Source organism: Colletotrichum aenigma (genome assembly GCF_013390185.1).
Source record: "Colletotrichum aenigma strain Cg56 chromosome Unknown KSG_Cg56_contig01, whole genome shotgun sequence".
NCBI classification, from domain to species: Eukaryota; Fungi; Ascomycota; class Sordariomycetes; order Glomerellales; family Glomerellaceae; genus Colletotrichum; species Colletotrichum aenigma.
This window is the reverse complement of record NW_023500907.1, coordinates 1,571,570-1,584,307: the sequence shown is the minus strand read 5'-3', so window position 1 is coordinate 1,584,307 and position 12,738 is coordinate 1,571,570. Positions and strand designations below refer to the sequence as shown.

The 12,738-nt window shown below is 48.5% G+C and overlaps 2 protein-coding genes across 2 annotated transcripts; both read left to right on the top strand.

The window, feature by feature from the left end:
* Positions 1-5,242: 5,242 nt before the first annotated feature.
* CGCA056_v000412 (uncharacterized protein) lies at positions 5,243-5,862 on the top strand (the record flags this gene model as incomplete). The annotated part of the gene is made up of 3 exons (XM_037315673.1): positions 5,243-5,605; positions 5,661-5,795; positions 5,845-5,862. 3 exons carry the CDS (start codon positions 5,243-5,245, stop codon positions 5,860-5,862), a joined length of 516 nt encoding a protein of 171 aa, XP_037185335.1.
* Positions 5,863-11,436: 5,574 nt separating this feature from the next.
* CGCA056_v000411 (uncharacterized protein) lies at positions 11,437-12,051 on the top strand (the record flags this gene model as incomplete). The annotated part of the gene is made up of 2 exons (XM_037315672.1): positions 11,437-11,626; positions 11,684-12,051. The coding sequence occupies 2 exons, from the start codon at positions 11,437-11,439 to the stop codon at positions 12,049-12,051; spliced, it is 558 nt and encodes a 185-aa protein (XP_037185334.1).
* Between the last annotated feature and the right edge of the window lie 687 nt (positions 12,052-12,738).

Here is a 12,738-nt window from a genome sequence, read left to right as displayed (position 1 = left end):
ATTCCGATCATCAACATAACTTCCGACAGCCCCATTGATGTGCCAGTAAGAACGTTGAGAATTGCAGTGCGTGCAGTCACGGGCGGTCACGCACATGTCATAACGGCTTTTGGGTTCAGCAAGCCTCTGACTTTGAATTCATTGGACTTCAGTGCGGAAACAACTGAATGGCATTTTTTGCCATTGGATCATCAAACGAGCAAGCATTCCAGGGCTTGCGGAGTTTGCATACGGTTGCGCAAGGATACGCACTTTCAGCACGACATAGACAGCATGGATCTCCGTATCTGTCCTTATCCCCACTTTGGAAAACAGTGGCTACTCGTTGGCAAAGCTTGTCGAACTTGAAAAAGGCTATGGCCGGAATAGCTTTGCTCTGGGTTCTCTTGAGATTCCCGTCATGGCGCATGTTGATAGCTCTCTTTTACCATATTAAACGGTAGGTCAACTAAACCAAGTGACTTGGAGATTGGATCCTGACGTTGACTGACACCTGTAGTATATTGCTCGGCCGGGAACGGTCTCGCACTTGGCACCCTTCGCTTTTGGTCGGGGCAGCTATCTGGTGTGTATCGATGATCATAACAATGGTCATTACGCTATTACTACTCTATTTAGAGCCTTTAATGACTGGCTCTAAGCTGATTTGGTATTGCACCTCGATTACATGTTTACTTTTTCTGCCTGTTTTGCACCTGGTGAGGGGAGATCTAGAAGCTTACAATGAAGAAGGCTTGTCGGAGGTTCCTGGCTTCAATCGGTGGATCGAGTGCTTCTACTTCCTGTTTTGGAGCTTCACGGTACTTTTGTTGTCCTGGCACAGTTGGAAACATCTACTTCAGAGATGGGGCTTCCCGCTATTTAGAATATTGATCTCACTAGAGAGCGCCATGGGCTGGATCAGACGTCTTACTACTGATAGTAGAATGATAGATGTAACCCTGAGCTACAATCTCTAAGGGACGAGTGTTAGATAACGTATATAGTATTGCTACAAGTCCTTAAAAGGATTGCTTTAGGTGAATAAAAGAGACTTCGTGTTCAATGCTCGTCGTGGGCAACTAGACCAGAACATTTGTGCACATCACACCTCAAGCAATATGTAAAAATGAAACAATCCTTTTCTTAAGAAGACTAAGACTTGTAAGTTTTCAAACGTGCTTTATGCAGCAATGAGAAAGCTTCTGTAGTTTACCCTTGGTCTTTGGGAAAGTCCTGTTCGATGTCGCTAAAATTATGTTCAAGGCCAGAACATGGCTATGATCCCGCAACACCAGGATCAAAATTCACTCGGCAAGTTTCATTTTGATTACTTAGGCACATGATCCCGGGGGACCATCTGAAAGCGAGCTCAGGCAGCAAAACATACATTTCGGCAACCAGTCAAAGATAGATTTTTGTAGGCCACGGAAATGAGACGCAATTTATGTTGTGTTCTCAAAGTATGATTTACGCTTACCAACTCTGCCTTAAAATGGGTTCGAAGAATGAAAAACAAAACACGGCGGCGTGGCTAGACATTGGTAAATCGTGAGGACTAAGACAACATTTAATCTGCATGAGAAACTGTCATTGCACGGTGAGGGGGAGTTAACCTCGAAACATGTCGCTGAATATCCTCTTTCCGGTTTCTAGCAGTGTCTGGTTACCATCTTTCATACTACCCATCTCTTGAAGATCTGTTCACGGGATAGATGAGCTTCAACTTTTGAGACACTTGCATTCTTTTAGCAAAGGGCCTGACACCTCAGGTAAAACGCAATAGCAGGGAGGATCAGAATGACACAGAAGCCCCCAGATGCGAGCCGACGTTACTTAGTTTTCAAACAGAAGCAGACGATTGCCGGTCGAATGAAACTGAACGGCCATCCTACTTCGACGTGATCGCATGAATCCACCGCGAGGGTTGAGTGCGTCTCACGGTTCACAACCCATAACGGCTTGGCGAAACATCTACAAATGCACATGGCCATGATGTTCTGGTGTTTCGATTTGTACGCAGTTTCTGAAAATATTGAAAATAGCATCTCTGTCGCAAATTATCCACGGCGGCCGTTTCTTTGATTCACGTGGCTGTGTTTGATGACACGCTGTACACGCATGCAAGTTTCAACACATCAGACGATAAGAGGAAACATCTCTGGTGGAGTGCTTCCACATGTGCAAATCCACAAAAACGAGGCTGTTTCTCAAGGCCTGGTGGCCTCCATCCAATGTTCCAGGCACAATATGACTCGTCGATAGATACTGTCGTAAGCGCGTTGTTGGTTGTGCTTTGAAATGGCTAGAAAATGATGTTTCTATTTACGGTTATTTGCTTCATCTGATAAAAGTTCGCTGCATCTCGGAGGCGGCGATTGAGAACACCGCTCGCCGTACGGCGCGCCGAATCCGGCGGCACCTGTCCAGGACAACCTCTCGAACCGCTGGCTCGAATTCCGAAGAATACCCTAGTGATTACTTTGTAGAATGAGCTGGCCCTGAGAAAGAGCTTTGACGGAGACGATACAGTGACAGGTCTCTGATATATTGAGGAGCAACTCTGTACAGTGGACCTGTGCTGGTGCGTGCCGCCACTGCCGGATTCCGATGCTATCGTATCTGCCTCTGGGCACGATGAATTTTCTAGCATCGTGAAGGACAGGAACTCGTTGTCGGTAAAATCATGACACCAAAGCTTACCAAGCGCGTCAAAGCTGGTAAGGCTGCTGCGGTCGACGTCCAGCAGGGAGATCCAAGGTAGTGAGATCATAGCCCGCCGCACACCCGACCGCGCGTCACCCCGACTGAGTGCTGCGGGGTTTGACAAATAAGAGAGTTCAGTTTGATCCCCAAATTTGACTCGATTCAGTTAGGCATTTATCGGACCCGAAATCAAGTCGTGCCAAAGAGCAGAGACGCACAAAGTGGCTGAGCAGTGAACGTGCCTCCATGAGATCGGTGTCTTCTGGAAGAACTCGCTTAGCCTCCATTCACGGTATCGTGTGTCTGAATTCGAGGCGCGACCTCAGCTGATGGGGCATGATCTGGTCTCACGCGTGTCCTCGACACTGCCCGCGCGGTTACACGGACTCATACAACAGATCAGACCGGTTCCGACGCTGCGAAGACACAAAAGACAGAAATAATAACCGGTCGCATATCATCTTCAGGTGAGTAACGCATAATGATGGGCACTGGGATTGACGCCTTATGCGGAGTACCAAGAAAGCCAAGTGCTGATCGGCGAACAGCTTCTTGGACGTTACACCGGCGACGTTGGCGATAGGACCTCTTGGCGACTGCATGATGGGATGGTGAGCATCCGGAAGGTAGATTTACGCGAATTCACACTACGTTCAGATGGTGAGACCAGGCCGCCAAGACAATTACCAACGCAGGTGGCCTGCAGTAGTTCACCAGGTCAACCTTTCGTCAGATATGCTGTGGAATGAGCGTCCCGAAGGCTTAAGCTTCTTGATGAATCTCCAACATGGCTAAAACAATTTGATGGAGATGGATATAACACTGTTTGCGAGGGCCTTCACACCACGCTACTGCAGGAGAAGTCCGTGGCCGGCCGAATCACGTTTGAGGGGGAAGTTTAATAGACTGCCCTCCACATGCCGCGGGGCGAGCGGCAGCGCGGAAGATGGAGAAGATAGAGCCCCGACGGGATGCTGAGGCAGGCGGGCTTAACAATCGAAGGTGGGCTTATTTGGTTGCTTTCGGCCTCGTTCTCGCTGCTCACTGCTGACCAGAATGGGCATCTTTTGGCTAGCTTTCCGCAAGATTCTGGGTTGACCCATGTCAGCCGATCACCCCGCCGGTGAACTCGAGACTCGGCAAACTCTGTTTGGAATGGAGGTTGGCGGCCAGACTAGCGAATGATCCCGCCTTCTTCGATGCATACTTTGCGGCACGTCTACTGGTCGTGCATGAACTCTGCCCAGTACGAAATCTACCACGTGTGTGCAAGAATTCAGAGTATTGTTTATTGCTAATTGGGATGTCGTTAGAGAGAGTTGATGAGATGTTGCCGCAACCTTCCTTCAGTTGACTTCCGAAGCTAGCAAAACTCATGCTTTCGAGGCAAGAGCTTTATTTGTTGCGATGAATCGTAAAGAGCTCTTTCGCAGTCGGAGCTCCGAGCCATAGGGCCGGAAAGTAAGTCCAGACGACTCTACCATTGAGGTGAACGCGTTCAATACACAGTCTTGGCATCTTGACTGATCTCTCTGGCATCACTAAGACAGCAAACTGATCTCGGTTCCGGTTGCAGAAGCGATTGGTAGACCGGATCACTGGATGAAATTGAAACCTGCTGTGTAGGCGGAGGACTCCGTCAGGAATACGGGTTCAGCGAGTCAGTCGTCAAAATTGGCGAAGAATAACCAAATTCAGGTGTGAGCGGGTGTCACAAAAACAGATAAAATCGCCAAAACGAGGTCCTCCTGATACCAGACTGAGGGAGGCCAGTGAAGTTAGACTACCGGGCCTGGTCGAGACCGCTGGAAAATGGAAGCAGCCGACCGTGCGATCCCTGCTATGAGCAGCTGTTCTTGCCAAGGACTTTGACTGTCGAGATGGCTAGAGCTTGTGGTGATAAGCTTCTGTGAGGCGAAGATCATCAGCCCAGCTTGTCGGGGACGATTACATTCTGAGAGCTCGCACATTGGGAACAGTTTTGGTAGGCACGCATTAAACTAGCTGTCTTGGTCCAGGGCGGGAGGGTGAAACGTCTACGTGACGATCATGGCGAGCGACTGGCTGAGAAGTTCAGCCCAAAACACTTGCGGGTAAACCTTCTTTCTCTGCCTTCCCAAAAGCTTGTCTTGTGGTGCGGTTACATCGGACGGAAAAGATGCGCGCGTGGTGTCCGTCCGCATGTGGACACCAAGAGAGATACATCGTGCCAAAGCGAAACGACCCCTGAAAGCATCGCGGTTGCTATTCACTGACTTTTCCATGTGCTGTGCTCGGCAGGGTCTATCGGGTTCCTCGGGGCGAAAGTGTGTATGTCCGTCACGTTTGAGACGACGGCGGCGATGAGGCTGTCGGAAGGGGGCCGCGCCCCGATTGACTCGCCAAAACTCAAGAATATAAGAACTGTGGAAAGTTCGCACTAACATCGTTCCTTTGGATCATCACTTCAACGCGCTTCAGGTCAAACGCTTAATTCAACACTTCTACTTCTTCACTAGTCCGCTCATTACATCGTCTATCTCTTTTTAACTACAAACCCTATTACACCACTTTCAACATGCAGCTCACTAAGACTCTCATCACCCTTGCCATGGGCTTGACCGTTGCGTCAGCTCTTGCTCTGCCTGCGGCTGACGGCCTCGAGGTTCGCGCCGACAAGAAGGGCGGCAACAACAAGGCGAACAACTGCGCGAACGCGAAGAAGTTGGCTGCTGGCATCGACGACAACATCAAGATCCAGAAGCAGGAGCAGTCCAACGTTGCCGATATCGAGAAGATTGTCAACTCCAACAATGTTGACCAGAAGAGGTTTGATGCGGCGAAGAAGACTCTTCTGACCACCATCGATGACGGTATCAAGATTCGTGAGGCCAACCAGAAGCTCGCCGATGGTAACGGTGCCAAGGATGGTCTCGCAACTGTAAGCAAAATTCTCGAACGTTGTATACCGTCTCAACTGCTAACATATATATCAGGTTGCCAAGGCCCAGGCTCAGGAGAAGAGCCAAGCTCAAGGCTTGAAGGGAACTAAGGCAGACCTGGACACCATCGCGACCATGAAGAAGGAGTTCGCCGGTGGTATCGAGCAGAACCAGAAGAACAAAGAGGCCGTAAGTTCGCACACCCGTAACTCACCCAGCCTTACTAACAACGACACAGGCCACCAAGGGATGTTAAGCGCTGTAATGCACATGCTCCACCAGAGCAATCCGTTGAGATGTGACTCCCGATTCTTCTGGGTGAGATTGGAGCGTGTACGTAGCATATTCTCAGTACATATGACACAAGCAGGTTCTGTAAATTCAAATACCATTTTACACGCCCATATTGCCTCAGTTACTCTATCACATCAGTGACGCGAACGTTTGACACCCAAGCTCAAGAAACCTATTGGTCTGTGAAGCTGGGCGCAACACATTGGCGCAGTTCATGCCTCCACCAACGATTGATGTCCGCAAAGAAAGCATCGCGTTGGGAACAGTACGTGCGACATATGCCTTGGCAAAGTATTACGTGTGTAATAGAGGGGCAAACGTGCTTGAGTAAATTGCCCTATGTAATGAATCAAATCGTAAACACGGAGTCTTGAACAGTGTGTTCGAGACTGCGCATAGTCTTCTTTCCCCTGACTGATAGAAGCTGTTCCCAGTTCTGTAATGTTAAGAGCCCAATAACGGTAAAGCTTCCGGATTGGTTCTCGAGATAGAGGTCTGCTGTTGTTCATCCTGTGGCTCTCGTGACGTCTAAGCTTTCTAAATGACGATAAAGATACTTTGAGTCTCTGTCGCGCTAATACTTTCTCAACATCTGTATGAAATGAGATCCGCGAATCTTGTACATGACGGTTGGGTTATCATGTTTGCTTTGAATGATATCCCATAAACCACTCACGCCAGCTCTTGTGGGAATCTGGTCTGAGTTGCTCCTCTCGTCGTTCCACTGTCCACGCATAACCACACAATGGTCGTCAACGTTGTGGACGTGTTTTCAACACAGCTCATGCCGCGATCTCTAAGACTGCATCTTCAATTACCCAAGACTGTAGGTGGTGAGGGCCTTCCTCATACCAAGCCAAAAGTACCCATCCCCGGGAGGTGCCAGCCCGCACTTTTGGTTCAAGAGAATTAGTTCTACCCTGAAATTCATATTAATGAGCGGTCATTTGTCCAAACACACTTGGCTAATCCAGATTTGTAAAGTATAGTAGCCCTCCCCTACATCTGTGCTGCATGAAGCTTTATCAAACTTCAAAGCAGTTCATTATTCATCATAACTTTGAATCAAAAGCCTTGTGTATATAAAATATAAGTCACGTAGTTCGTGATCCAAGAAGAGTTTCAACGTGCTAGTAACAGTTCATGGTCATCGTATAGGGAAATTGTTGATCACTAAAAGGAGCTATGTCGCAAAAAGGCTGAGAGCCTAGCATCTTCCAGTTTTCCCGTGATCAGGTGTAGATAAATGTCTTAAGTCAGATCAAGGTTTCATTCTCAGCAGTACTCATAAACACCCAAGTTTTCGTTCTTCCTTCATGTAAACGAACCGCTCACTACCTAAGTTAGGTACTAGAAGGTGGACCTGCGATTCACTCTAGGAATCGCGTAGAGCATGTCAACAACTTTTTGTACATGCTTAAAGCCTAATTCAGTTCGAAATGAGATGGTTGTACATCGGGTAATCTTTCTTCCCTTCTACTTTTCCTTCGCAGTTTGCCGCCTGGAGGCGTACCTATTTGACTGCCGTATGCCTCTCACGGGGAAAGATTCGAGACCCAGGATGGCTCACAGAGAAACCTCTATGGCCACCTATAGGGGTATATGAAGAGGGCGCGAATCGCCATGGCAGGCATCTCCCTCTTCACGCCACCACAACCCAATGTGTATATTGAGTAAGTACGATGTCTTTCTATTTCTCATTCCCTTCCAGTTATCATGCCCGGCCCAGTTCCTAGATATACTATCGCGTGCTGTTGCTCATGTACGTACCGTCATGTGCGTGATAACTTGAGTTGCAGACCTTCTATACGTCCTTAAGGTTGGGAGCCTGACACCTCAGTCCTATGCATTGCACTTAACATTTCAATTGAGTGATGTTACGTCGTGCATGAATGAACAACAGCAAAGTTCTTAACTTGACTGTCTGTTTGTATATTACCTCACCGTGCCTTAACACTGGCACTCAGAATTCTGGTCTTTTTCAGTTTCAAGAGAAGGACTACCGGACCCAGAACTAGCGGATCCGAACCTTTTCGAAGGGCCATTCTAATTCTAATCACCTTTCAAGCCCTGTAGCAGACCAAAAGCTGTGAGATACCCGCTAGAAAAGAGCAAATAGTTCATAACTCCTTTGGAACATTTACAGATTCACAGCAGATACACATTGTAGTCCTAGATCTTATGTGTTACTTTTATTCTCTGTAAACAAAGCAGACAATTTTGAGAGAAAAGTAAGAACATTTGATTTGCTGCTGTACATCCATGCTTCTTGGATTCGCCCAAATGTTATTGTCCAACAGGATTGATCATGGACCTGCAGCTTTGGAAATGCAGATATTGATAACGATGGAAATATAGACGTGACTAGCCACCTAGAGTATACGTGTTTGACTTTCATACATTCCCCGAATATCCACGGCTTTGTGATGACATTCATGATGACAACATCACGAAAGCCTGAGTTACATACGTAGAAGGATGTTCTACCTCGAAATCTCAATTTCAGCTCTCAGCTGGTTGTGTGACTAAAAGCTTCGACTGGTTTTCAGGCCACGGCTGCCTACAACTCAAAGTTACAACCTTGAGAGTATTCCTACTGTCGTGCTTAACGCTCCTCAGAATGTCATCTACTTAGTTATTCGTGTAAGCTGAACAATAAATGATACGGTTCGCTTCAAACTTCAGTATACTTATAATCCGTCGGTATTTGACCATCTTTGTGACGTCTCACAATGAGTACTATGAGTTTCGTAAGCGACAATACGCACGCTGGCTCAGTACGCTGGTAGATGAGTTCAAATTCAAGTGAGACCAACTTAACCATTGTATAAATACAGACCACAAAGTGAGAAGTTTATCTGAGAATCACCTTTGGCCGTTGTTTCGTTTCAGACGCTGTTCAAGTATTCTCATTCCCGCATACAGGGATCTGTATGGCTGGCGGTGCGGCGCTCTGCTTTCCTGAAATTTGAACATTAAAGACGTCAGTAACACACCGCCCTAAATGAAGCAACAAGGTGTTCAGTTTTTGACTCCTACTCAACTCAAAACATGAATTCAAATTTTGTTTAATTAGGCTTCATGTCCACCTAGTCCGCCCAAGGAACGTTCATGTTCTCAAAGTTTCAGCTGGTATGTAGTTAAATGTTGTTCAGAAATTCTTACACTTATTCAACACGCTATCGTCTAGCTTCTGAGCAGGATGATTGCGAAGGCAATGGGCCTCTGTTTGTCATGTTCTTTGAAGATATGAAGGTTACCTTTTGAGTGTCGCACCAAATCTGGGTTGTTCGAGCACGTTGTTCAATAAGTACACACAGAGTTCCCGGTCTCGATGGCAAGCTGTTCACTCCGGAAAACCGACGGGATCATGACTTTTTTTCTGCCTCCGATTGAATGACAATGAAATTGAACGTCGTAACTCGCTTGCGTCTACAAGATGATTTCATTGTCGCAATGTATTGATGACGGTTTTCTCATCTTCCCGATTGAAGTCGAAATAAGTAAGATTTGGAGTCTTGTACGTAGAACCTTATCGGGGAGAAAGTGAGGCACGCTGTTCTTGACTCGCAAGCATCGCAGTTCAAGTTTAGCTGTTCTCAACAGCCTTCGGCGCTGAACTGTGAATCATCTTTGCGCATCAGACGGCATATAGCAGACTGAAGTATAACGACGCGAAAGAAGTAAGTAAAACCCGAACAGGCCCGAAGGTTCAACACTTTAATCTCTAATCCCAATTGAAGAGGCCTTGAACTTCTCACCGGTGGGTTCCATCTGCCCATCACAAGAGGTCAATGTCCACTAGCGCGCGAGGGAAAAAAAATCTTGTGGAGATGATAAGAGCTAAAACATGTCAACGCCGAGTACCAACCTTCTAAGGAACGCTGCAGCGCCGAGTCGTAGTTCGTGTCATTGAGATTAGAGCTAAAGGTGCTTTCCACCGGACTTCTGAGTTGCCGCTTATCAAGGGGCTCTGCAATATGCCGAGTTCCTGAGTAACGTCACGGTTAAGGCGGCATTCAATCCTCGAGGGAACGAAATAACCTTCTTTTGAGTCGGATCGCGGATCCGAGTTCATGGAAGGGTCTTCATTTAATTTCCGCCGAGTCGGTCTCTGCGCCCCCCACGAATCCGCAGCGCCCGCGGCAGCATGACGCTGTGCCCCAAACAAGATTCCGAGGAGGACGAGCCCACAAAATAGGCTTCTGGGCTCGGCTTCGGCCTGATCTCAAAGGGGCTACGAAAACGAACTGATAATGCCTAATGCAGGGGCGCAATCTAGCGCCGTTGGACCTGTCGCGCGTCTAACTTTGTTGGCGTGTTGTTTTCTGGGAAGGCTGGTCTTGTCATCAGGTCCGGATGCTTTTCCATTCTTCTGCTCGCCCGCATACCTGACGCTCAGGAGGTAGGCCTCGCGGTGGACTCAGTTTTGGCGGATGATTGATTTTCTCTTCAGTCTTCACGGAGTGGCATGTTTAGCCCCGTGTCTGTTTAGCGATTGTCTTATGACTCGCTGATCCCCTACACAGGAAGTTCTAGTCGACTTGGCGCCAATGCTGAGAACACGGTGCCTGCCGTAGATCAGGGCCAAAAGGTAGCGGATGCTCTAAGAAAAACACCCCGGACTCCGCGCCGTGAATCCCGATCCACTCTACCGGGCTCCAGATGCCAATTCGGGGGGTCTTGGACCAACCAGCGTGCCCAAGTCTCCGAAGGGATCCGCGCCGCCGGTTGGGTGCCCTCCCTTCCGATCTCTTCATCAGGGTGGTGGTGCGTCCAAACTGATGGCTTGGCGCTGCGATCGAAGCAGAGAGTGCGTCGTCATGTCTTCGTTGATTAAAAATCCGAATTACTCAGTTCAATCGAACTCAGCAGAAAGTGCCGGTTCTCTTCGCTATCGGGCTTCTCTCTTTTCTCGCTTCTTCGCTGCACGAACACCCCCAGACAGGGTTTGTCGCAAGATGTGACCATGACCCTTACTGTATGCGCCGGAAGCAGGACGGCACAAGAACTTGCGACGTTTCACCCACGTGGATCCCACCAAGCTTGTCTTGAGCTCTCTTCGAAGAGCCTCAAGCATTCTCGTTTCGCCCAGGGATCATCCCCGGGTAGGTTTGGAGGAAAACCCAGATCGCACTAGGCAAAGAACGGGGCCAACGACGTTAGTTCCCGTGCATCCGGACGCGCGCCGTCGGGGAGAGGGTCGCAAGGGGAAAGCTATGATCGCCGCCCATCACTGTCAAATCATTGATCCTCATTCATCCTGTCGGACCGGGGTGTGGCAGACATCGTAGACGCCGGGCTGAGGCCAGATTCTGGTATTTGTAGTGCAAGGCCGCCCTCCTGGCCCCGTCTGCTTTCATCCGGTCTTTATTCACTTTCTGTCTCATCAAACAATCAATTGTGCTGGTCACTCGTTTCCCGCTTGGTCTAATTTCCATTCGTCCTCTCCTTCATATACCTGCATTCTCGCTGTCCACTCTTTCTTCGAAATCTTCCAAAACTGCTTTCGTCAGTCCGATATACCGCCTTCAAAATGCGCACTTCGATCACCGCTGCCACGGCCCTCCTGGCCTCCATGGTCTCCGCTCACGGAAACATCATCTCCCCTCCTGCCCGTGCTCCCGGTCCCGCGATGGCAAAGGCTTGTGGACAGGAGAATGTGCAGACTGTTTTGGCGGACCCTACTATTCCCCTGGAGGACCTCACCAACCCTCCGGCGACATGTAAGCAACTGCAGCACCCATAGTGCGCCTGTCACCTCATGCTAACATCTCATGCAGGCCAGCTGGATCTCTGCCGTGGCGCCACCTTCGAGGATAACAAGGCCCAGGTGCAGACCTTCAAGGCCGGCCAGGTCGTCAACATGCGCGCTGCTCTGCCCATTCCCCATGAGGGCCCGATGAATGTGTCTATTGTCGACACGAAGACCAACAAAGTCATTGGACAGCCGCTTATTGTCTTCGACTCCTACGCCGACGAGAAGCTTGCTCAACTTCCCGCGAACAACACCAACTTCGACATCACCATGCCCAGCAACCTGCCCGCTGGAACATGCGCTCAGGCCGGTCAGTGTGTCGTTCAGTGGTTCTGGTTCGGAACTAGCGCCAAACAGACTTATGAGAGCTGTGTGGACTTTGTGATGGCTTGAGCGGGGAAAGTTGATGTTTTAACCAGACCATAGATATGGGCGGCGACTTGACCGCACTTTTCAGAAGTAGATAGTATTACAGGCACTACGCCTCTCTGTTACAATTTGGAAATTAGGAGTACTCTCTGAAAACTTCCGACCCTATCACCTGCCACATCACCTGCCTCTATTACACTTCAAGGTCTAGGTTCGAGCTTTATGCTCTATTGACGTTATCTTACTGCACTACGTTGTTAGATACTCATCTCAATAGTCTCAGTACTCCTGTGGCTTCCAGAAACTAACGTTTCAACAACGTAGCCGACATTCAGAAAGGTTTCAATAAAAAGCGTTAGGTAGTAGTGCAACTTCCTCCATTTCCAAAATCTAGGCTCTCCAAATTTTGCGAAATTGCTGTTTCCTGGCGTTTGTTTGATTTGAAGCAGCACGAAATTCCTGCGGCTGTCATCATTGTGGACATCTTCAGCAATCTTTCTCTAGCTTGTGCTATCGCCGCAGAGCAATGCCTCTTTAAGTGAGCAAGCCAGAAGGACTCAAGTACTCCCCAGAGACGACCTCTACTCCGGCGTTGGCTGTCAAACAAAGTGACGGCAGTGACTGAATAGAACAAGAGATTTATGCTGGCACCAGCGCTCACCTCACGTAGTAATGGAATTGCGTAGATTCTAATACAAGTTTTCAAACAAT